Source organism: Ambystoma mexicanum, chromosome 2p (assembly GCF_040938575.1).
Source record: "Ambystoma mexicanum isolate Mex_15411 chromosome 2p, UKY_AmexF1_1, whole genome shotgun sequence".
NCBI classification, from domain to species: Eukaryota; Metazoa; Chordata; class Amphibia; order Caudata; family Ambystomatidae; genus Ambystoma; species Ambystoma mexicanum.
In genome coordinates, this window is record NC_090923.1 from 1,417,063,826 (window position 1) to 1,417,089,765 (window position 25,940).

General features: G+C 46.0%; 1 protein-coding gene across 1 annotated transcript in view; it reads right to left on the reverse strand.

Moving 5' to 3' along the window:
* LOC138567571 (zinc finger protein 271-like) overlaps nucleotides 1-25,940 on the reverse strand; it is a 359,962-nt gene that overhangs the window by 150,178 nt on the left and 183,844 nt on the right. The window contains exon 5 of the mRNA XM_069645925.1: nucleotides 5,218-5,301. Coding sequence (XP_069502026.1) covers nucleotides 5,218-5,301 — 84 coding nt within the window. The remainder of the gene's footprint in view (nucleotides 1-5,217; nucleotides 5,302-25,940) is intronic.

A 25,940-nucleotide genomic window follows, 5' to 3' on the forward strand; every position in this document is an offset into this window, starting at 1 on the left:
TTTGCCCGTGAAGTATTGAACTGTGTTAATTTCGTAACCTGCCTATCTTTTTCTCTCCCGTCCTAACTAATATTAGAGTGTCATCTAGGTTGAGGTATACACCTCTGTCTGTAAATAAGTGGTACCGGTAGAACCTAGACTTGTCGAAATATTGCTAGGGGGATTGATCGTTTCTTCTTCGTAGAGTAATTGTGTTTGATTTGTTTGCCGTGAATTCGCCAGTGTTTTTCATAGATGTTTCGTTATAAATAAATACCTTAATATCTTCACACTAAGCCTCGTTGCGTGTTTGCTTGTCTTGCTGGGAAGAATTGCCCTATTTTGTATACTCCACATACTGCTCAACTCTTCTTGAGGGAAGTCTGACTGCTCAGCCACAGCTACCAAGTGAAACTGTGTGGTACAGACTGCTACCAAGTGGGTTCACCGCCAAACACCTGTAGTCCTAAATCTTTTGCAGTGGTCCCAGAGGGAACTGCACAGGTTTCCGCCTAACAGTATTACCTCCACTCACAATGGCGGGAGGTATTACTACAATGGGACTCCCTGGCTGCTAGCAAAACTTAAAATGTGGGAGTATGCAAAACACTAAATTAGGCAAACCTCCATTACCACATGCAGAAAAGTAATTTGGTTTGGAGGTACAAGTAGTTCCCAAACCATCAAACTTGTAATGAGGCACTGTGGTTCAGATTTAGGCATAGCACACTGGAGTCTTTGACCCATGTGACAAAGTCCCTGCCTTAGGCTGGGGAAGGTGGTCAGAGAGTATGGGGATTGAGTGCCACAACTGGCTGTGTGAGGCCAAGGCCATTGGAGATGTATGCGGGATCCCCAAGTGCCCCAGTCCTTCACAATCTGGTATGTCAAGTGCACCACAATCCTTCCACTGAGACAGTTTTCCAAAGTCTGAAACACCCCTGTATAATATGGCCAACATAGTCAGTAGAGTTCCCAGGCAGTTGTGGGAAACTATTTGGAACTCGGACATTCAGCAAGGGTTGGCTGAACGGAAGCAGAGAGCAGGGTCGGGAAGACTGCAACTGGGCCTCTACGCTGGGATGAAGCAGACAGACCTGCAAATGCTACCATCAAACTAAAGCTGTGCCCAGCAATGGAAAACATACCTAGAGCTACAGTTGTGCCCTACAGAAAACCCAATGCCAGCTACGTGCTGTCAGACAGGAAGAGGCCCAGAGGACAAAGCCAAAAAAGAATAAAAGATCTGAATGAGCTTTGGTGGGTGTTGGAGTTAGAGGTTTTGGGAACAGAGAGACAGTGCGTGATGAGGAGGCTAGTAAAGTGCTTGAGGGTAAGAAAAGGGTTTGGAGGAGAGGAATTGTGCAACAAGTGCAAAGGGTGAAGTGGAGCTCAGACATCAGGAGGGGAACTGGAGAAAAGTGTAGACCCCACTGTCTGAGGGGAAAACAGGCAATGGTGTAAGGAGCATTAGAACATTGAAAGAAGGTGGTGAAGGAGAAGAAGCAACAATCGGAAAAGGAGATGAAGAAACGTTGGAGAGAAGAGATGGAAGGAACTTTGGTGGGATGCACAACAGAGAGAGCATGGCGAGAAGTCAGGGGGCATAGAGATGATCAGATAGCAAGAGAGGAAGGAGAAGTAAGAAAGCTGGAGAAAGGAGAGAGTTAAAAACCAGGCAAACTATACGCCAGGCAATTACAGGGGTTTCTCAGCTTGTGAAGAAGAGGTTGGGTCAGTCTTGAACAACCCAAGACATGGGCTTCAGCCAACAAGCCTGGACAAAAGTTGATCCTTAAGAGGATCTGGAAGGCTTTGTCATGCAGGTGCACATACAGATGATGTAAGGACCCGGCAGTTATGGGGCTTAAGTATCTGAGTATGAGAAGCAGCCTAGAGGCAACCAGATGACAACGTGTAAAGAGCCACGAAAGTGCAGAGACATTCAAAGCTCAAGACTGTAATTGAAGTTCGAACAGTGCCAGGAAGACAATAGGAAGCTTTGCACTGCAGTTCTCAGAACCCTATGCTTTTGTTATTCTATGAACTTCATAAACCCAGTTCCTTTAATGAGCTAGTTTAAAAACAAACATCATTTGCACCTTATTATATTGGTAGAGCTCTCTGTTTATCCACCCATCCCTATGACACCCCCACTTGTACTATATTTGGCGAGAAAACAAATTTCAGAGCAGCCAAGGTTACAGAAGGGAAAACTGTGAGGATGGAGTTGACACTGTCAAAGTGGGAGATGGCTAATACTTGGGCAATGGTTTGGACTTCTGAATAATTGATGAAGTGCTTCAGTTTGTAGAATATTGAGTTCAATCCTGTTCACATTTAGATATAGGGAGGCACTTGATCGCCAAACTTAGATGAGGGAGGGCGATGTAGTGTTGGAGACAATTGTAGACATAAGTAACATTGAGCTATTATAAACCCTTTTGATTATTATTGATTCAGAGGACCATGAGCAATTCCCCTAGTGGTTCCAAAAATAGAATGAAGATGACTTGAGACAGGATTGATCCCTGGATTTCTATGAAGGTGAAAGGTCAGGGTTGAACTACTGGAATCTGCCCATTACGTAGGATATAGTCCATCTCAAGACTGTGCCATCGTCTCCCATGCGTTTTTAGAGGATGTTGAGAAGGAATTTGTGGTCAATAGTATTTAAGGTCTCTATACCTATGCCTAAGAATAGGCACGCTCCAGGTGGCTGTTTTCGCACAATCATGGATTTCAGTCAACACAGCTCAATGTCAGATGTGTGGGAACATGAAAGAAACTGTTCTACATGTTATGTTGTTATGTGAAAACAACGCCGCACAGCTCCATTTTTGACTCCAGAGGTCAGACGGAGCGCCGGATTTCTTCCAACACCCGAACAAAGGGTAAATGATCGCCCGGGGAGCCAGTCATGACCTGGCTCCCCTTCTATTCAGCGAACCAGTCATTGTCTGGTTCCCTAGTCTCCATCTAGCTAAAATCAGGCACAATTAATGCCGATTTTCTTATTTTTCTGTTCTTTCTGTCCTACTGTCCAGGCAGACACTTGCAGCTCCTTTCTGGTCCAGCATGCTAGGCTCTTCCCAGCACGCCATTTTTAGTCCATACCTTGCATAGCAGCATCAAATCACAATAGGGTTGGTTTGCAGCACCACCTAAAGGTACTTTACACTTCCATTACTTACTCACCCCATGGTTATATCATTGGGCAATGGAGAGGGGGATTTTGGACTCATTTTGTTGTATTTTATGTCACATCAGAGCCACTTCAGTGCTTTGCTTCTCCTCTATCTAGTATATTGTGGCACAAGCCTATGTCACTCACAGAGGAGCATTTTATTCCATTTCTACTAGCCTCTGGCATCTATCCAGAACCTAGGCCGGTGTGAGGCCACTCTCTGTTCACCTTTTCAAGTTAACTAGACATGTTCTCTTTAGTTTTAATTAAAGGGTCTTGTATCCTTGTGACAGTGACATGTATATGTACATGCCTTTTAACCACTGTGCGTCTTCTACATTTTTGATAATCCACTTTAGTAACCCGAGTTCCCCTTAAATCTTTCACAGGGAACTCCACTCCTTGGCTCCATGAAGAAGGCTGTGACCCACCAAAGCCGAAACGTCCTGGGACTCCTTCACCCTAGTGGTGTGACGGGATCCCCCTTAATTCTTAGTTGAGATTTATTTCAGTGACGTCGATCAACTACCTTTTGGTCACCCTTTAGCCTGGCTATGATAGACCCTTCCAAGGTCTTTATACCTTTTGAGGATTATTAAGGTTACACACCAGTTACATGTTGCATTGGGTAAACCTGTTATTAACCTGTTGGGTAAAACCGTTTTACAATTAGAAAAACATAAAAACAGAATGTATTAGTGGCAATTTGATGCCTTTATACTACTGTCTTGTTTTGGATCAATGTTAACACACAGCACATGCTTGTATGAACTGACTTTATTCTCTGTTTCATGCTTTGCACCTATACTTGTTTGTGTTGTGTGATTTGGGTGAAACATGTGCACCCTTTTGTATGATACTTACAATTCTTTCACAAAATGTTTAAAGAAATAAGGACAGCCACTTAATAAAAGCTGTTCCATTACAAACTAATGATCTAGCACATGTGGATTATTACCGGTGTTTTTCATGTACTGCTATCCTTGGTAACTATATAAATTGTGACACCCAAAGATAGTATACGGTCTCTAAACTTACATTGCAATAAATAAACTGCAGCCAGCTTAGATTTCTCCAGTCAGTACAACCCCCCTTTTTTGTACACATTTGTTAATAGCCCTCAGTCCTGAGTCTGGTTTGGGCTCTCCCTCCCGTATATAATGTGAAAAATCGAAGCACCTAAGGCGAATATATTTGAGACCAGTGCTGCGGAAAGCTGGGTGTAGGGACACCAATTGGGCAATAAAGTTACTGAGGCAGAGCCTAGACTCCTTTGTGGTGTTTGGGTGCGCACGTTATTTCCATAGAACCTGGATTTTAAGGAAGAAGTTGGAGAGTAGCCGAGGACTATATGTACTCAGTTACTTCTTATACAGTCTCCCAGTTCCTGCAATCCTAATTATTTCTGGAATACAGAGCTGGTAGATTATGGGGTAGAAGTTGGCTATGTCCTCCGGCGATAGTTTGCTAGTACTTGCCCCTTCCTTCTGGCACTGGCTATTATCAGACTAGCACCTTCAAATAGGTATACCATGAAATCAATTGTTATGATTGCTCCACCTCTGCTACAGTTGACAATCGGCTCCCAAATGGATGTTTGGTGGCTTCTCTCAGCCAGCACCTGTAGTCACAAATGGTGGGGGTGTTAGAAATGGGGGTTGGGGAGATAGAAGCAGTAGGGAGCTTTGATCAGGAAAACAGTGAGTAGACACGGTTCATCAATTCTATATTATAGCAGTTTTTCGGTGCGGCTGCCCCCACAGAACTTTATTTCCGTATACGCCCAATGCAGCATTTAAAATTTGATAACCACTGAGTAGTGCCCAAGTGCAACTACTCACAGACTGGGACAGCATGCCTGAAACCATCAAAAGATATCCGAACATTGTGGGGTTGCTTGTGTAATGCAGTATTAGGCACACATTGTTACAATGCTCAGGGATCTGCAAAATGTGTCTCTCTAGAAATTTTGGAATACAACTCCCATGAGCCCTAGCCAGCATAGTCAATTAATTATGTAAGCAACTCTTAAGACTACAATGCGTGCTTACTTAAATGAAGTGCAGGGCTTGCATTCCTGGTTACGATCTCAGGGCATCCATTTTGTGATTCCTGATCCGTGCACTGTGCAGTATCTGCAAAATACAAAATGATGTACACAGTAGTTCAACACTGGTCATAGGAAAGGATTGTTATAACAAATCCTGTCTTATACTGTCTAAACATCTAAACATATTATAATGATACCTAATGACAATGCATTACTTACCGTAAAAGCATTTCTGATGGTTGTATCTGCTTAGATCCACATGCTGTGCATAGGTCCGACATCCAGTGGTCACTGCGGAGTATTGCATTTTGTTTTTCGTAGTCGAAAAGGGGACGTCGACAAGGCGTGTCTGTAACACTATCCCTATAGTGACGTGCGTTGTACCCACAATCCCTCACGCGTCGAGGTCCCTCTGTTTGTATTTTTCTGCCCTGAGGGAGCCTTATAGACGTGAGTGAGTACAGAAAAGAGAGATATAAAAGGAAGTCTATGTTCCTTCCATCCGAGCGGGGAGGAAGGGTGGGCGCATGTGAATCTAAGCAGATACAACCATCAGAAATGCTTTTACGGTAAGTAATGCATTGTCTTCTGATGTTTGTTAATCTGCTTAGAATCACATGCTGTGCATAGACTAGCGAGCAGTACCCGGAGTTGGCGGTGGGTTATGAGAAGGAACAGTAGAGAAAAGATGTCTTAATACTGCCTGTCCCACCTGGGAGTCAGATCTAGAGTGTGCATCTAGACAGTAGTGTTTTGTAAAGGTGTGCACAGAACTCCAGGTAGCCGCTTTGCAGATGGACTCAAGGGGAACATTTGCAATGAATGCTATGGAAGCCCCAGTGCCTCGAGTGGAATGTGCTCTTGGCTTGAAGGGTAGTTCTCTCTTAGCAAGAGTGTAACAGAGAGTGATGCATTGAACAATCCATCTAGATATAGTGGATTTTGAGACCGCATCTCCTTCTCTTCCTGCTGCCACCGAGACAAAGAACTGATTAGTCTTTCTCAGTGGTCTGGTTCTTTCCATGTAGAACATGACAGCTCTGCGTACATCTAGTGTATGCAGACTTTTTTCTCCCAAGCTGGAAGGGTTTTGAAAGAACGTTGGTAGTTCTATAGTTTGGTTTACATGAAATTTCGAGATAAATTTAGGTGCAAACCTTGGGTGTGTGCGTAGAACCACCTTATCTTTGTGAACTGTTACGAAGGGGTCTAGTACAGAAAGAGCCTGTAGTTCACTTACTCTCCTAATGGAGGTGATAGCTATTAGGAAAGCAGTCTTAAGGGTGATATCTTTAAGAGTTGCCTTGTGCATGGGTTCGAAGGGAGGGCCTTCTTTAAGTCCCATCCGGGAGCTGGGTTAGCTATCGGAGGGTGTATCCTCTTTACCCCCTCCATGAAGGCTTTGATAACTGGTATCTTCCACCACGACACTTTAAGTTGGGAAGTGGTGTATGCAGAAAGTGCCGCTAGGTGGACTTTAATGGAATTGAACACTAAACCTGAATCCAGTAAATGGGTCAAGTATAGAATAATGTCAGTAGGAGAGCAGTCAACTGGGTTGATGCTAGTACCTCTACACCAGATAACGAATCTTTTCCATTTGCTAGAATAGCAGTGTCGAGTATTAGGTTTTCTGGCTTCCCTGAGGATGTCCATACATCTCTGTGGGAGTTGTAAATGTCCAAATTCTATGATCTCAGGAGCCAGGCTGCTAAGTTCATGGTCTGAGGGCATGGATGCAGTGTCCTGCCCTTGTCTTGTGACAGCATGTTGTACGGGCAGGGAAGTTTCATTGGGGGAGATAGGGACATCTCCATCAAGTGAGCGAACCATGGCTGCCGGGCCCACATTGGGGCCACTAGTATCATGGTAACCTGCTCCTGGTGCATCTTGTGCACCACTTTGTTGAGAAGGGGAGTCGGGGGAAAGGCGTAAACAAATTTCCCTGACCATTGAATCGACAGACCGTTCCCCTTGGACTGGTTCTGGGGGTACCTGGAGGCGTAACTTTGGCATTGTGAGTTCTCCAGGGTTGCGAACAGGTCTATTTCCGGGAATCCCCATTGCGTGAAGACGTCTAAGACGATGTCTTCGTGCAATTGCCATTCGTACTCTTCGGGCAGGGGGAAGTCTCTGCTGAGTTTGTCTGCTAGCAGATTGAGTTCCCCTGGTACATGTTGTGATAGTAGGAACATGTTGTGTTTGAGAGCCCACTTCCATATATTCTGGGACAGCCTGGACAGTCCTGGAGAGTGAGTGCCCCCTTGCTTGTTGAGGTAGTACATGGCTGTGGTGCTGTCTGTGAGGACCATCACTGTCTTTCCTTGTAAGTGTTCCTGAAAGGCTTTCAGTGCTTTGAACACCGCTAGTAGTTCCAGCAGGTTTATATGCTTGGATGCTAAACTCGGAGTCCACACTCCGTGTGCCGTCTGATGGGATAGGTGAGCCCCCCATCCTGTAAGGGATGCGTCTGTGGTTAGAGTGGCTTCCACTGCGGGTGTGGCAAAAGTTTTCCCTAATAACAGGTTTTCTTTTGTCCACCACCGTAGCGAGAGAACCAAGGCCTGCGAGACCACCACTAGATCGTCCCATTGTCCGCTGGCCTGACACCACTGGCTGTAGAGCCACTCTTGCATTGGGCGCATGCGCAGGCGCGCGTGAGGTACCAAATAAATACATGACGCCATCATCCCTAGCAAGCGCATTGCTTTGCGTACCGTCACCTCTCGACCTGCCACATAATGGGGGATCTGAAACAGCATGTTTTGGACCCTCTCGTTGGAGGGGAATACGAGGCCGTCCTTTGTTCGAATTAGAGCCCCTAGGAATTGTTTGGTTTGGCTGGGGTCTAAGCTGGACTTCTTTTCGTTGATGGAGAAGCCCAGTTGGGACAAAAGGTCTACGGTCTTTTGGGTATTGGAGAAGCATGTTTCGTAAGAATCCCCTGTTATGAGCCAGTCGTCGAGGTAAGGGTATACCGGGATGGATAATCTGCGCAGGTGGGCCGCTGCCACTGCCAGTACTTTCGTGAATACCCTTGGTGCAGATGCTATCCCGAAGGGTAGTACTCTGAACTGGTAGTGTTTGTCCTCTATTTTGAACCTGAGGTATTTTCTGTGCGATGTCAACATTAAAATATGAAAGTATGCATCTTTCATGTCCAGTGTTGTCATGTAATCCCTTTGTGATAACAGTGGGATTACCTCCTGTAAGGTCACCATACGAAACTTTTGGGGTTTGACAAATATGTTCGCTGGGCGCAGATCTAATACAGGGCGCATGGTTAAGTCCTTTTTGGGTACAAGGAAGTACACTGAATAAATACCTTCTGTTACCTGTGATAGGGGGACGGGCTCTATAGCTTCTTTCTTCAGTAGTTCTTCCACCTCTTGAAGAAGAATGGAGAGGTGTTGCGGTGTCATGCGCCGGTTCCGTGGGGGTTTGTACTTCGGGGAACCGTTGAACTCGATGCAGTATCCGTGGGCTATGGTGGATAATACCCAACGGTCTGACGTGATTCCCTCCCATGCTGAAAGGAACGATGTTAGCCGGCCCCCGACCGGTGATGCATGGGAGGGGACCCGAATTTTCGGGTCATTTGCTGGTATTGGGCGTGGAACCTCTGGGGCTGGAGCCACGACCTCTCCCTTTGCCACGGCGTTGGCCTCTTTGACTGAACTGGGTGTTACCCTGGTTAGTGGGCCAGTTGGAGCCAGAGTAATATTGTTGTTGTTGGTTCTGCTGCTGTCTTTGGCCACGAAAGGAGCGTTTATTACCATAGCCTCGCCTGTTAGGGGGGCCTAGAAATTTGATCCAGAGTCTTGATGGTATCAAACTCTTTTTTAGCATGTTCTAGGGCCTCATCTACTGCTTTCCCAAACAGATGCGTCTGTTCAATGGGTTTATTTATGAGGGAGGCACTAGGGAGCGGCCAGCCGTCTCAGCGGCATCTAGGGAGTTTTTAACGATGCCCTGGTTTACCAGTGTGCCCTCTGATATTATAGCTAGCAGGCGAGAACGCAGAGGTTCAGGTGCTTCCTCTGCTTCGCTGCGCAGCTTGTTCCACTGTGCATCTGCGTAGCTAGCTAAAAGTGAGTTGTTATTAGCAATTCTAGTAGAGAAGGCGGCGGAGGTCGTGATTCTCTTCCCCAGTGCGTAGAGTTTTTTGCCTTCTTTGTCTGGAGGTGCTTCACTAGTGGATAGTGGCACCCCTGCTCTTTTTCTTGTGTTGTTAACCACAAGGGAGTCCGGAATAGAGTGTCCTCTGATGTATAAAGGGTCAGAGGATGAAGGGCTGAAGAGCTTTTCTATTCTAGGGTTGACCCCTCTTACTAAAGCTGGGTTAGTAAGGGAAGGAGAAATTCTTCTTTTAATAGAAGCCAGGAGTGGAATCGATTGGCTAACAGGGGCTTTTTCTTTGATGACTTTTTCTACAAAGTCAATGTCTGGAAGCGTTTCCCCTGTATCAATCTCAAAATGCGCTGCTGCCTTGCGCAATAGTGCATTGAGGGAAGGTTGGTCATCTATGGGAGAGGAGTTCCCATGTGAATCCTTGAGAGGAGAAGGGAGAAAGGCCTCAGGGTCTGAATGTACTGATGGGGATTGCCAAGGCTGCACTGACGGTGAATGCCAGGGCTGCGAGGTAGCTGTATCCTCTTCAAACCCTGTAGCAGTGGTGTAAGGATCTTCTTCGAACCCCTCTTCCTCAAGTTCTACCTCTTCTTCTCCACCCAAACACTCCTCATCTTCTTGGAGGTATTGCTCCTCCTCAGTGAGGTCAACCAGCCTAGGAATCTTGACTCTAGGGTCATCCTGTGGCCAGTCTCTTTGTCTTTTGTGAGTGGGTGGGTCTTGGTTTCCTAGAAACCTTTCCATTTTCTCCATGCAAGAATGGAGTCTTTCAAGGGTCTTATGGGGTACCCCTGAATAGTCTAGAGGGGGGAAATTAGTGTTTTCGCCTTCGAATCGTTTCGAACGCTCCCACAACGTCGACGAGAGGTTCCCGTCTCCTTCTGAAAAGCCTTCAGGTAGTTCGGAAGCGTCCTTTGGAGAAAGGGGCAGTTCCTGGCTACTTTTGTGTTTTTTCGACGCGGTATTCGACGTTTGTTTCGTCGTCCGCGTACGTTTGTCCTCGGCGACAATTCTCGCTAGGCTCTCGGCCACGATTTTGTCCGTCGAGGGCTCTGGTGTCGACGTTGTGCGCGTTGCGCGTTGTACCTCGATGGTCGCTCTATGGAGCGTTGCGTCGGATGTTTTTGGGGTAGCGCCCGTGTTAGATGGAAGCCCAATCGCTGGTCGCGGCTGCGTTTGCGGGTGGGGCTTGTGACCCTTACGGTCTGCGGTAGACGCCGGAGTGCCCTGCGTCCCCTTCGGCGCTGATGGATCCTTCGTTCTCGACGAAGAAGAGCCGTGGGTAGTGTGTTTAGCCTTATGGGGTTTGTGTGCGTCCTTGTCGCCGGGGTGTTCATCCCCATAAGCAGGGCGTGAGCCGAGCCCGTCGGGGCCGGGGACGGACGACGAGGAGCGGGAGCACTCCTTCTGGGGGTTAATGACTTCCGTAACGGACGTCGAGTTATCGCACTCCTCGTCACTTTCAGTAACAGCGGCAGCGGGTGAGGAAACTGACTTCGACATCGCGTAGTCCGCCCACCTCTTAACCCTACGTTCTTTAAGAGTCCTGGGTTTTAAGAGCTTGCAGGCTGCGCAGCTGTTCTCTATGTGATCGAGGGGTAAGCAACGATTACAGAGCTTGTGCTTATCTTTCCAAGTATATTTGCCCCTGCAGCGTGGGCAAAACTTAAATGATGTCCTCTCCATAGCTGAGGCAATAATAGCTGGCGATAACAACCCCAAGGGAAAGAAAAGGGAGAAAGAAAGACATTCTCAAAGAGAAGAGACAAAGTTCTAACCCCCACTCTCCCTACTGTAAGTTGGCCGTCGAGGCCAGGCCACGTGTTCGGCAGCGCCGAAGGATCTCCTCCGCTCTTCCTCTCCGTCGAAAAACAGTTCGGCGGAGAAACAGCTTCACAGCTAACGTCGAGGGGGAGGGATCGTTATCAGTATATTAAGTTATGACAAAAGGACCGAGGTCCGTGGTAAGTATAGCAATGTCTCTCTAGGAGCTCCGCGAAAGGCGACCAGAAACTGGGCGGAAAAAAACAATCTGAGGGACCTCGACGCGTGAGGGATTGTGGGTACAACGCACGTCACTATAGGGATAGTGTTACAGACACGCCTTGTCGACGTCCCCTTTTCGACTACGAAAAACAAAATGCAATACTCCGCAGTGACCACTGGATGTCGGACCTATGCACAGCATGTGATTCTAAGCAGATTAACAAACATCAGAAATCCTATGACCTATCTGCATGCTTCCTTGATCTTTGCATGCCACAAGGACACCCATACTTGCCTCCAGCTCTGTGCCTGCCCTAACATTATGACTATATTGTTTATTTATAGTTAAACAATGTCACACCCTGATTCAACACAATACTTTCTATTTAATCACCTGCACTCACATTACTTTAACATCATTAACTTTCAAACAGGCACGAACCAAACCAGGACAATACAGATTACAGCACTGCATAGGAATGAGAACAGAAACTGTTTATATAGATTTTATGTTATATTTTTATATTTGGGTGGGTGTTCCTAAATGTTGCTATTTCATGCATAAAAACCTTTATTCCCAGTTGCCTAATGATCTTTCCAGTCTCTCACACACCCTTTGGAAGAACACCAACATGCCAATGTTGTTTACTGTATGTTTTTCGATTCTAAAAACGTCATGTGACACTGAAAATAAAACATGATTGCTGAGAAAATAAGTTGGATTGCTAATCTTACATGTAACTCAGGAACTGTGGCCAGATAGAAACATGTCAAGCTCTGACAGAGGTGACACTTCTACCAATGCAATGCACTAAAAACATATTGTGCAATTTGACTAATGAAAAAATCTATTCATATCAATTTTAGACATACACATTTTTGGTGTGCGAATTTCTTCTTTTTTTTCGTTGTGTACTAAGCTATAACTATTGCACTCTTAGGGATGTCTTTAAACTGTGACATTATCTAAAGTACTGTTTGCATTGAACATGTTTTCTTATGGCTTTCTTTACCTATGCTCATTTTGTAGGTTTTGATTCATAGGTGGAGCTAAAACTATTGGCATTATTGAAGAGTAGGACAAGGAGGACATGCACCCTGCAGGTGCCCTTGATCATGTGATTGCAGCCCTGGATTGCACCCATGTGGCATTGGTGGCTCCCCAGGCACACAAAGCAGTCTACCGAAAACGCAAGCACTACCACTTCCACAATGTGCAGGTGACCTGCCACCCCAACCTCATCACCCACTGCTGTGCCCGCTACCCAGGACCAACCCACGACTCCATGGTCTTACAGAACAGAACACTGCCAGGATACATGGAGAGGCACAGGGGAAAACGGACCTGGATAGTGGGTGAATAAAACTGCCTGCACCTATGCACTGTGAAGCACCTGCCCAAATTGGGTGGGCGGGGGGAGGAGGGGCAGGGGCTTGGGGTTTGAACAATGACACAAAGCATGGCATAACAAGTAAATGCAAAAATAGTACCCGGCCAGCTCCCGCACCAATGACAGGGTAAAGCCCAGGGAGCAGGAACATGTTGAACACACCTGGACAGACATCCAGCTGGACACATACAGCAGCAATTCATTCCACACACATGACTACAGGTACCATAATGCATCATGCATAATCAAAAGCAATAAGAAACAAAGTCCCACATTGCAGGCACACAACAGCAGCACTGCCATTGCAGCACCCATGTACCGCCACCCGCAATGCTGACCCACTGCCCCCAGAAGCATTGGGAATGCTGATAGACAACCCAGCAAGCCACATGCACAAGAGCAAAACCGAGCCACAAGACAGCCACCAGGTGCACATGTCACTGACAAACACATCACAAAACATCTGCTGCGACGTAACAGTGTGCATGTGATGCCAATACAAGGCATGATATAAGTGACACTGCATGCCGCGACATAGTACGGGCACATGGCATGCGATGAAGCAACATATGCATGCACGTGATGACCATTGCCATGATGTGTTGTAAGTCCACCCGACACCTATCACAGTGACTAATGTCTGTGTCTCTCCCCATGTAGGTGACTCCGGATACCCGCAGCTGGCTTAGCTAATGACCCCTGTGCGTGATCCACGAACACCGCACGACATTGCCTACAACAACGCACACAGCAGGACCTGTATGTGCATTGAGCGTACCTTTGGACTCCTAAAGGCATGTTTTCACTGCCTAGATCATACAGTCAGTGGCCTTATGTACGCTCCAGAGCAATTCAGAAAAATAGTGCTTGTGTGAGCCATGCTACACAACATCTGCATGAGGAGCAATGTGCCCTACCCCTGACGTGGACATGCCACCCCCAGAAGATGATGACGAAGTGCCTAAGGCAGAGGCCACAGCAGGCAATGTCAGAGAGGATGTGAGAGATGGGAGACAGGCTTGCCAGGCACTGATTGACAATTTCTTTTAAGTCATTTCCCTTGCACAAACCATGCACCACTGTGTGACTGTCACTTCTGTAAATAAACTCCATAATGACACAATCAGGAATGTGCTTGCATTGATGTATTTCAACTGTTTTATTCTAACTATGTGCCCCAACAATCCCCCCTCGCCCCACCAACTCCCCATCACACTACCCCCACCCCACCCACCACCAACTCCCCATCACACTATCTCTCTTCCCCACCCACCACCAACTCGCCATCACACAATCCCTCCTCCCCCTTCCCACCATTAACTCCCCATCACACTATCCTCCCTTCCCCCACCCACCACCAACTCCCCATCTCACTATCCTCCCTTCCCCCACCCACCACAACACCCCAGCACGGCCACTCGTGGCCGCCAGTGTCCCAGTGTTGTTCAAAATTGGGGCCTCTTCCCCCTCCCAGCCCCAGGTGATTTTGGGCACAGGAGGCGCTGCATTTGCCATTGTGGTGTGCCCTCTTGTAACACTTCCGTGGGTGTCATGGAGGTGGATGGAACAGAGCCAGCCACAAGGTTCTGTGGTTGCAGTTCATTGCTCTGCCGGATGGCTCCGCGAGGGCAGAGACACCATCTGTCAGTTCACACACACGTTGGGCAGATAGCGTCAGGGCGGATGTGTTGGCACTGGTCGCTGCCCTGTTGCGCACTATTTGCCGCACAACTTTGCGGGTGGCCCCCTGAATGGCATCCCTGGTGGCCTGCAGGTGGACGGAGTGAGTATGGCCAATGGCCTTCATCTCCCGCTGTCTTTGCTCCATGGCATCCAGCCTTTGCAGCACCACATTGCCAGGTGGACTACGCGGTCGGGGAGGGGACTATACACTGGGCCAGGGCTGAATGCGGGGAAACCATAGGATGGGGTGTACACATCTGCCTTGGGCGCTGCTACCCGCTGGCAGCGTGGTGGGCTCCCTGGGGAGTGTGGGCCTTGGCCAGCTGTTGTCTCCGGGCTGGTGTCCCCCTGTGGCTCCTCAGTTTCACTGGAAGCAGGTGGTAGTACTATTAGCACTGGTTTTCCGTCAGTAGCCCTCATTTTGGCGCAGTTTCCGCCAGACGCTAATAGCGTTACTGTCGGAGTCGGGGCGCATGCATGACAGGTCGTGATGCGGCACCGATTCCGCTGAACGACCCGGCAGTAACGCTATTTGCGCCGATTTACCGCCCAACTCCTGATGAGGCCCTAAATCTGAAGTCAAACTACCAGGAACTATATCATTTGATCTAATAACTCTATGCTTCAAAATCAAAATCCCACAACTATATTCAGTAGAAGCTGGCCTGGGCTCTTATGAGATAGTCCACCCTTCCTGTAATTAGTCTCTGCTGCCTTATGCTTTTCATCGGAAGATAGAGGGCCATGGTATACATTCCAGTAGACTTTTTCCAAATGGTCAATACTGGACCCAGTTGCTCATGTGTGGGTGTTTGCAAATCTCCTCAAATGCGATATAAAACCTACCAAGGGTGATTTCATTTTATCAGGTGGATTTCCATTGTTTATGAAGGTACTGGAAGGATATTTTAAATGTTAATCTCGTAGATGAAGGTCAGACTGCACATCACAAGTTCAAATCTCAGCAGGGCAGACTCAGGCCCCATATATAGATATATAGCACATCACAGATAGCCAAAATAACATTCCAAGGCACAAAGACAATTCAAGGGCTTAATTTAAGTTTTTGGTTGGGCACAAGGCACGTCCCTTGCTCTTTCATTTAAGTGAAACAATGCCACTCTAGCCCAGGCATCCCTACTCCCCAGATTAGTAGATACAAAATGTTTCACCCTGCTGACTACATTATTTCTTAATCTGGAGGGGCACACCTAAAGGCCAGTGCTTTATCTAGCCTGCCTCCAGGACTTTCTAGCTGTCCCATCTCTAACAATGATGATGTTGGGTCGTGCATTCAAGACACTTGGCCCGATACACTCTGTTCTAGATCACGTGCAAGTACTCCTCTCCCTTCTCTCTACCTCTGATGTTCCCTTCTATTTCTACTCCACTGCTCCAAACGCAACCCTGATTTACCCACTTTACTCTCTATGGTTCTCTCCTCTGTCCCTCCAAAGTCACTCACACCTTCTATGCTTTGTCTCCCCCTTTGATGTTACTTCTTCTTCCCTGATACTGCTATTCCCTACTCCACACTACTACTAGCTTCTCCGCATGACACTTCCCTCCTCCACACTACTACTCCCTACTCCACACTACCTCCTCAATTCTATTACTCCCTCCTACCCTATTTCCTCCTCCACACTACTTCCACGTACACACTACTACTCCTTCCTTCACACTACTACTCCCTCCTACACACTCCAACACCACTTTTACTGTCACTTTTGCTTCATAGTCACTCACTATACTTCCGAAATATGCTAGAAATTCTTTTAAGCACACTCACCATGCAATACCATTTGTACTCAATTTCTGATGCTCACTTGCACAAGTCGCCTCCACACTCCTTCTCATCCCCCTTCTCTTGCTAGTCTCTTGGTCCTCCACCGCCACCTCCTCTGATCTCACCAGAACAACCCACTCTTAATGCTTCCAGTGGTCCCTTTTACCCCCTCCCTATCTTTGGATTGGTTCTCTGCCCCTGGACAATCTGGCCCTCTCTTCCAGGCCCAGGAAGTTACAGATAACAAAATCTTGATATGTCCCTTTAAACCCTACCGCCCTTGCTCAGCGTGGTGTTGACACAGATCAATAATGGTGTCTGAGCACTGTCCCAGTTTGTGTTAGCGGGTCCACTCTGACCGCCCCTAAAGTAAGTCCTTCGTTGACATGCTGGGGTCCCGGGTGGTCTAGGAGGCCCGCACCAGTTCCCACTCCAGGGAGCCGTGGATGGCCTGCGGTGCATGAAGTAGAGATAAGCCTTGCAGGGGCTCTGGCTCCTCCCTTCACTGAGGTCTTCTCTTTGTGCTCGATGCGAGTGTCAGGTTCTTTTTCAGGTGCGCCAGTGTTCTGTCCTCCCAATGCGTCTTTCTCTCTCTATCCAGCGGGTTCCTCTCTCGCCGTGATGTGGGGTGCTGATGTTTCCCTTCTCCATGGGTGTTCTTCTCACATAGTAGGGGCTGGGTTTGGTTAGTGGGGATAATAGGAAAATGTAAGACAGCTCAGATGTTGTGTTGGTGCATGCAGTTCTGAGGTACCAACTGAATGGGTGCATATTCCTACACTTGAGGTACTTGTACCCAGAGGTGAGACTTATGTACCCATATTACAAGAGTGTGTTGATTTAGGACAGCCTTATACGAAGTGGAGGGTGAGATGTAGATTTCCTATTGTTTGATGTGTGTTTTTCAGGAGTGTTCAATTGTTATGTGTGTTTGTGGCTTGGCTGGTATGTGTATTATGATGTGGAAATTAGTCCTTGATCATATTAGTGAGTGGAGTAAGCAGTGGGGCCGAGGACGGTTATCAGTAGCATCTTTTGCAGTGTAGCCATGGAGTCGTGCTAGTATTGGTGCACCTCAGGCAACAACATTGTGAGGAGAATCCTGGACCAAAGTAGAGTGGACTGGTATTCTTGCAAGAGACAATGTGCATGACCGGGGACAAAATCACAGTAAAGCAAATAAATGAGGAAGTCATCCAGGAGCAGACAATTGTGACAGTGGAGGAAAAAATAGCCGCAGGACTACCTTGGAACCGAGGAGTGAATAAATGTCACAATTCGGGCCGTGGTGCACAAGCTCTGGAGACTTTGGTGCTGTCCGTGGACGCTGGAAAGACATACATTTCCCACCAGGTCTGCTGGTCATGCCTAAAGCTACAGTAAGGCACTCCTAAAGTCGCTGCGGACACCAGAGTTGCATCCCAGTAAAAGAAGCTCAGAGGAGAGTCTTGACGTTCAACAAATGAGATTGGTGAGTCCTCCATGTGATTAAAAAGCCGTTCCTGCATTTTAGGAACTCTTGTTTTGCATTTACATACCCACACCGATCTGCACACACTACAGATACGCGGTCCCCATAACTAGGAGGCAGCGTTCTCTGTATTATATCACAATAACTGTTAGACATTTTCCTTCAGGGTCACTGGTATTCCCCTGCCCATTGGCTTCCTGGGCGACTCTATTCCTACCTGATTTATGGTGGGTCAGATATGCCCGGCAAGTAGGTGAGGCCCACGTATACCAAAGACCCTAGCCCAGCGTTGAAGGACATGGTGCTGACAAAAAAACACAGTGGAGCAAAATACTGTAATGGCAGAAGGCATCCATGAGCAGGCAACAGTGGGGAACACCACAAGAAAGTTACAGTGGAGAGTACCCATCAGCACATAATGCTGGGTATATAAAGGAGTAGAGTCATGGTGGGCACAAGATAGTTTGGATAATCTCAGTGCAGATAGCAGTATGAGGGCATGGCTTGGGCATTTGATGCTGAACTTGACATATGAAAGCCAAAACCTATTGGCTTTGTAATGCTTGTTGTATTAATGGTTGAGATTGTATCATGGTGGCGATTCTTTAGATATTCATTAGACATTAGTCAGGCTTACTTTGATTTAAAGAGGCACGTGTGAAGAATAATTTTATTTTTAAACACTGAAGTAATTACCAGTGGCACCTTCGAGAGCACAAACAGACTTGTAAAGAAATGTTAAATAGCACCAAAAAGGAGCCCTCCAGTTGGCTCCTGAGGGCAGCCATCTTTTCCAGTGCCTCGGATGGTGCCATGGATCCTGTTATAAAGTGTGAATAATACATCTGACTGATCAATGCAGGACACTTTTCACAACGCGAGGCAACAACTCCAGTTACCAAGGACTTGACTGTTGCAAACATTTTTCAACTCGGAAATGCAACGATGCAATTCTGAACTCCACTTACTCACAATAAGTACATGTATAGTGGTATTTTGTGATGAAATGTTTACACTCTTTCACCTGTCTTTTCCTTTCAATCCTTTTTTCTTTTCCTCAGTTTTATTTTTCTAATGTTTTATTTATGTCTTTGTTTTTCAATAATGTGTTATTATTTCTTAATTTCTTTTCTTCTTTTCTTTGTGTTTATCATTTCTCCATCTCCTCTTTCCATTGCTTCCCTTCTCATTTTCCCTCCATTTTCTCCTTTATTTCTCTTCCTTTGTTCTTTCTTTCTTTTCATGTGTGTCCTCTTTTCTATCTTTCCCTTTCCTACTTTTGATCCGTAGTTTGTTTTTTCATTATTTCCTTTTAGGTTTCTTTTGTTTGATTATTTTGTTCCTTCATTCCTTTTTTCCTTTTATTATTCTGCTCTTCATTCCTTCTTTTCTTTGTTCCTCCTTTCACTCCTAATCTAATTCATTCTGTTCTTATATGACAAATTCTTTCATCCCTTCTTTCATCCTCCTTTCCTTCTTGTATATTTCTTCCTTCCTTATTTCCTTCATCCTGTTACTCTTCATTAAATCATTTCTTTATTTCCAATGTTTTCCTCCTCCTTTCCCACTTTCCGAAACCTTCTAAGGTGAGCATGAGGTATTCCCATTCTATGGATCAAATGCTTTATCTGCAATTCACAGTTGAAAAAATGTTTCCTACATTCAACTCCATTATTGATCATTTGTGATTTTAGCCATTATCTGTCATTGTTGTGAATAGTGTACTGCAGTGTCAGCCAAGTCTATTTGTGATGCTTTGTAACATGTGCCATGGCACTGGTAGAGGTACTGGACAAGTTGCCCGCCACTGTTAGCCAAGTAGAGGGTATTTAATACGTTCTTACCAGTTTGTTAGTGTTCTCCCAGTCGCCATAGAAATTAATTAAATAGAAATGATTGATTCCAAGACCCATGCACTTGCCTCTTATTTTTTAAGTTGATTCTTTTAGTTATTCACAAAATGTGCAAATCATTGTTCAGTATTCCAAGTAATCATTATATGAACCAACATTAAATGCTTCTGTTATGGTTCGGGTTCTCAGGTTTCCCCCCGTGTTCGGCGTTCATTGCCTCGCTTCACCACAGGTCTTTGCCTGGCTGCCCCGTTCCTGAGGCGATGGCTGTTACCGTGGAAACGCTCTTCAGCGTCCTTTCGTACGAAGAAAGCAGTTGCTAGGTTCCCGACGCGAGGAACATGTCACAGCGAATGCCAATGCGTACTCACAGTCTCCACCCCAAACGCTTTAAGTAGCGGCTATTCCATTACACGCTGCTTCTGTTTGTAAGCGTTACTTGCAAAATGTCTTCGAACCACCTGATATCCAGTTATCGACTTTTGCTTACCCTTTGTTGAACTGCCTCTGCCTGACATCTGGATCTTGTTCGAGCTCCTGTTGCCGAACTCTATTTGCCCCACGGACGTCCTCTGCCTGAAGTCTGGATATTGTTCGAACCTCTGTTGCCGAACGCTATATGTCCCACAGACTTCCTCTGCCTGGCGTCTGGTATTTCATTGATCCTCCCGTTGCTGAACCCTGCGTGTTTCTCGAATCTCTTTTGCCTGCCGTACTGCTATTCCATCTCTTTGCTGGTGCTGACTTCTGACTGCTACCTGGAATTCCATTTCACTTCCAGGTAACCATTATTATGTTGTTAGCATTCCATTTGTCAATTCTGCTTGCACACAGACCTTCTCGTCAGTCCTCCATAACTCGGGAATATCACTCCTTTCTACTAATAAGACAGTGCTCCTCCCTACTTGCCTCCATTATATCATTGCTCACCTACTGTTGGAACCCATTTTTTCTTTCTGGTCTCCTGTGACGGCTGCACATAAGGAATCCCACGTTAACCATCTAGGATTGCATCCTCAGTGCACACAGAGACGCTCTGCTGCCACAGTGCACTAACACGGCCCTAGTTCGACGCTCGTCCCGCCTGGATTACAAGAACCCTACTAACGTCCCTGTTTCTATTTTATCCCTGTCGTTGCTCCATGGACTCCTAGCTTCCTCATACTTCCACCTTCTTCATATAGACTGGTAACCACTTTCACCTCTTATTGATAGCACTTCTGTTCTTGCATGATCGGGGGATTGATTAGACCATTTCTGATTGTTATTGTAGGAGACCCATAACTCTGCAAAAAACCCAAACAAGAGGGAAAGGCAATTGTGGCAAGGGGAACATAGAAGTTAGAGTTGTATCTTTGCTGTATATTGCTGACCAGTGGTTTTTTCCTTCCTTACAGCCTGGTCCTCTAGCGGTGCGCGTGTTCCCTGCTCTTTTATTTGATCCTCCCCTCTGCCTGTTTTGTATCCACAGCAGAGGGGCATATCATAGAAAAGAGTTCCCTAAAGTTGAGGAGGTCTTGATTTAGGGAAATCTCGGCTCACCAGTACCAGTACCAAGGAACCTCAAACAGCCCTTTCTCTATGCCGTTCGAGTGGGTGAGTACCAATCACTGTTCGAGTGGGCGAATAACAGCTTCCTTGCCAAAATCGGATCAATATACCAGTGCCTCTCTTTAAACACGAGTTGGGCGGCATTCCAGTGGTAGATCTGTCCGAATACTGCCCAAAGGAATTTCTGTTGCCACCACTTGGTCCGGCGGATTTACCGCTGGATTACAAGTGGTGGTGGGGTGGCAATGTTAGTCTCCATTCATTTGGAGTCCATAGGACTCCATGGAGGATTTTGGCGGAATTACCATGTCAGTATTTCTGCCGATTTTTCTCCGGAAAGTGGGGGGATTTACCTCCAGCGTGATGATCCTGGGCCAAACTCATAATATGGCAGAGCAGGAAAAGTGGCAGTTATTTCTGTTACTGCCATGTTTTTCCCCATACCACCATACTTATAATGAGCCCCTTTGATTCTAGATAAATTGTTTCATTCCTTGAACCTTTCGACATTGAAGTCTGAGGGCCTCATTAAGAGGCTTGCGCTCCCGTAATGAAGGGTGCCGGAACGGGACCGGCACCGTTCATTATGGGATGCCTGATTACGAGGTCCCCTAGCGGGACCCGGAACAGTATTCTGGTAAAACCAGATGTCATTTCCGGGTCCCGCAAAGGGACCAAGGAGCTAATAACGGGCCCGTTATTAACAGGCCCGTTATTAGCTCCATCCCCATTCCCATTGAGCACTATGGGGGCTCAAATGGGAATGGGGATTGCTTTTGTGCATGAGGAATTACCGGGTCCTCCAAGGTTGGAATGACCCGGTAATTCCTCATTCACAGAACCCGGTACTGGAACCCGGTATGGAGGAGTATTAAGGGCATGGCTGCCTTCATACTCGTAATGAGGCCCTAAGTCTACATGCAAATAATAGCTTTTGTGACAGTTCTGATGAATGTTCAATACATCGATTTCATTCCTTGGACATTGATACAAGTTAAAGTCTGAATATATATATATATATATATATATATATATATATATATATATATATATATATATATATATATATATATATATATCTTGGGAGTCAATTTGGAGCCATTTCTGAGGGATAACAACATATTGCTTGTTACATTTTGACTCCTAAATGAACCGCTTCTTTAACGAGATCTTATAAACAGGTTAATCACTAGTTAAGCAAAACAGGTTAATCACTAGTAATGCCAATCACTAGCAAAGCCATACTAATGTATGAATGGCTCCTAGCAACCACATGGTTGATTGGGTCGTTTTACACAGAGGCAGGTTAAATGGCTTATTTTATCTCTGTGAAATGTGCGATAAAATAAAACTAATTTGTATCCCTGTTTGAGGGGTAGAAATGCAAGTGGTGCAGCAGTGGCTCATAAAGCTGCTTTCACACTTATAAAAATAAAGTATTGCATGAGAGTCAGGAAAACCTCTGTCATATAATGTGTAATCTAGTTGCACTTTAAAATTAAAGAAACGCTTCCTGATTTGTGTAAATGCGCAAAGGTGCGTACATTCAGCTACCATTTGAGGATTTGAATGCACCTTTTTTGGCACACCTGATGAAAGCGCAAGGCATTCTCATCCTTTGCGACCCCGAAAGTTGAGAATCATTCCCTCAGAGTTTTTGATCACCAGTCAGTGAACCTAAGGGAGAGGTGGAAGGACTGATGGAATATGGTCATCCAGAATACCTGATTTGTTTGTTACTTTTCCATTACGCTGCTTAGGTTATACCTAATACCTAACCATTTCTGTTGTTTAATAAAGACTCTTGAATTCTGAGACCCTGGCTTTGCGTTTTCTGTTGATCACTTGGCTGTGACAGGTGGTGGACGGCTAAGGTTGCGATGAGATCAGTGATTTCTCTGAGGAAGGCTTTGTTGATTCTAGGAGTGACATGAACTCAGACTAATTTAAGACAGCTTTTCATATCTTATATGACCTGTAGCCATGAAAGTTGTTCTTTAAATATACACACACACACTTTAACATAGGATTCAATGATGCAAATACCATGTGCGACACTTGAGGAACAAGTGTTCGTAAGCTCTGCAATATCAGCTAACGTCCAGGAAATGGTGCATTTCCTGTGCTGGCAGATCGGCCAACCACAAATGCCAGCTAATAGCCTGTTTGACTTCACACCATTAGGTGTTATCTGATAGCATTACAAAATATATGGGGGCAAAAGGGTAAGGTTGACCGGGAATGCCCTTATTGAAACAATTTATAACACGAAAGGTTTGGACAATTACCGACTGTGTTCCAATTTAAGTGAAAAACCAGAGTCTAGTCTATTTTCCAAAGTCAGGTAAACGACCTGTTCATCGGAATAAAACCACTGTGGTTGAGGGCACAATTAGTTGCTACTGAGGGAGGGAACTACTGTGGGTTTTAACACCCACAGGGGCAAGGCTGTGTGGGAAGACAGAAAAGGATAGAATGAGATTGTAAGTATCCCTTCCTAGTCAGCTATTCTGTCCCTGTGTAGCGCTGCTGGACCGCCTACAAAAAGCAGGGGATAGAATAAGAGGAAAAACTAGCTTTTTCTAAATGTAATACACCCTTCAGCCTTGCAGCAAATGTGCCCTACAACCACTCTCTCCCCCTATGTGTTTGTATGGGGAGAGACAAATACCAGATCTAAAAACAGTGTTATTGTGATGGGGAGCAACATCCTCTGGGTTGTATATACATTTATTTACCCAAGTATTGTTAGTCACAACTCATCCACTGTGATTTTTAAAACAAGGAATATCACAAGGTTAGGTTGAAATCACTCTGAGCTAGTGTTTAGACCAACAACAAAAAAGACAACAATTACAACATTCTCCACTCCACCTTCTTCTAGAACCTCCTATTGATCTAGCGAGTGCAGGATGGTAAAAAATTGCTCATAAATAGAAAGTGAATGTGGTATCTATCTTATGTAGCAATTACTGTCTACCGGTTTCAGCGGCTCATGTTTGTTAAGGTAGCTTTCTTCAGGACAGTCTTTTTCTATGTGTTTAACACCACCGGGGGAAGAGAGAGGAGTGCTATGCCCCATGTGTAATTTCTGGTATGGAAAGTGGATAGTAAATACTTTACCACCTCCTTGCTATGGCACGGCTGGACCAGACAGGTGACCTAGGTATAGGTCTCTTCATGTGCCTCTGATGCGTACGTGGTAGAGAGAGGGCATTTATGGACTGGAGCTAACAGCGGAGTACGGAATACGACAACACAGTTGATCCAGGGTGAGACCAAGCGTTCGCTACTTGGGAAGATTTTATGTCGAATACAAGATTTTGATTGATTGATTTCAGAGACAGAAGGCAAATGAGTCCACAAAAGTATGGCATTCCTCACAGGCAAAGATGCCAGACCGTCCTAAAACTGAGGGGAAGGATATGAAAGTTGAGAAAAAACACACTGCAGCCCTGCAAGTTTTACAGAATGCAGAGCCCACACACTCATCGAGTCAGTCGCAAGAAAAGCTCATCGTGAGGTTACCTTCTTAGGATTCACTGTTACAGATGAGGGCAGAGGCTTGTCGGCAGATTTTCTTGAGAAGTGTGCCAGGATACGACCTCCTAACACACTCAGACAATTGCAAGCCAATTTAGGGCCTTTGAATTTTGGCAGATCTTATGTGTCTAATTTTGCCAAGCTAGTGAAACCATTGTATGCTTTGATAAAACCAAATTTCAAAGCTGCTCATTGGTTGCCAGAGCACACTCACATTCTGCACCATATGTACTCGTTACTGACTCAAACTGGTCCTTTGCAAGACAGAACCACAGAAAAAGATTTAGAAATAAACCTGTTGTTGGGAGATAATGCTTTCACATACACAGTTTGTAATCTAGGGGAGACTAAACCAATTGCATTTGAGTCACATGTATATTCCACACCTGAATTAAGATTTACACCTGAGGAAAAGATTCTTTCTTCAGTTCAGATGATCATTCAGAAAGAAAGGCCATTTGCGGCAATAGAACTATACACATAAATACACCTTTAGCGCAACTTGAGGCTGCCACAAAAGCTACGTGCCCAATGCAAAGGCATTGCATACTAGACGGATTCAATGGTCAGCATCTCAACATGTTCCAGATGTAAACTGGAAGATGGCAGTCTGTGAGTGGTGGTGAGGAAATAGCAGATGTAATGTTACAAGAATTTGGAGATGTGTGGAGTGAAACACATTGAGAAAGGCTCACCTAGAGTATGACAAGTCAGGTGTCACCCTTGTCTTTAACTGTACCACTATGCCTGGCTACAGGGATGCGTGGGGCTCCGGAGGTAGCGTGAGGCACAAGCACATGACTAGTCCTTCCTCCATCATGCTAGCTTCTCTGCACAGTGCTCCTCTGGTGCTATAGGAACATCACTTGGTATTTATTACTGGTGGTACTTGGCAGATGTTTGAGAGGGCAGAGATAGTTACAGTCAATGTGACTTATCCTTTCCTCCAATCTGCTGACTTTCCTGTCTGTCACGCTTCTGTCAGCTTCACACCATACTCATGCATCCACAAAATCAAGTGGTTCCATTGCATCCTCAACACCCACAGTAGCACCCTCAGCAACCACAGTGCCCACTGTCCCTCTGTTCCCCTTCTCTACCACTCACATAGGTCCAGGGTCACGTGAGCAGCGGTCTCCCCGTTTCCCTCTGAGTCAGCACACCTGTGCGAGATCTGGTGGGCGCGGCCTTCGGGCCCGGTCCTCACCCTTTCTTCGTTGGCGCCTGCCATGGCGCCTGGGAGAAGGAATCCGCGGGCGATCGCTTCCACGTCGCGCTCCGCTTCGCTCCCGGTCACGTGTCACAATTGCGGGTCACGTGACATGGAAG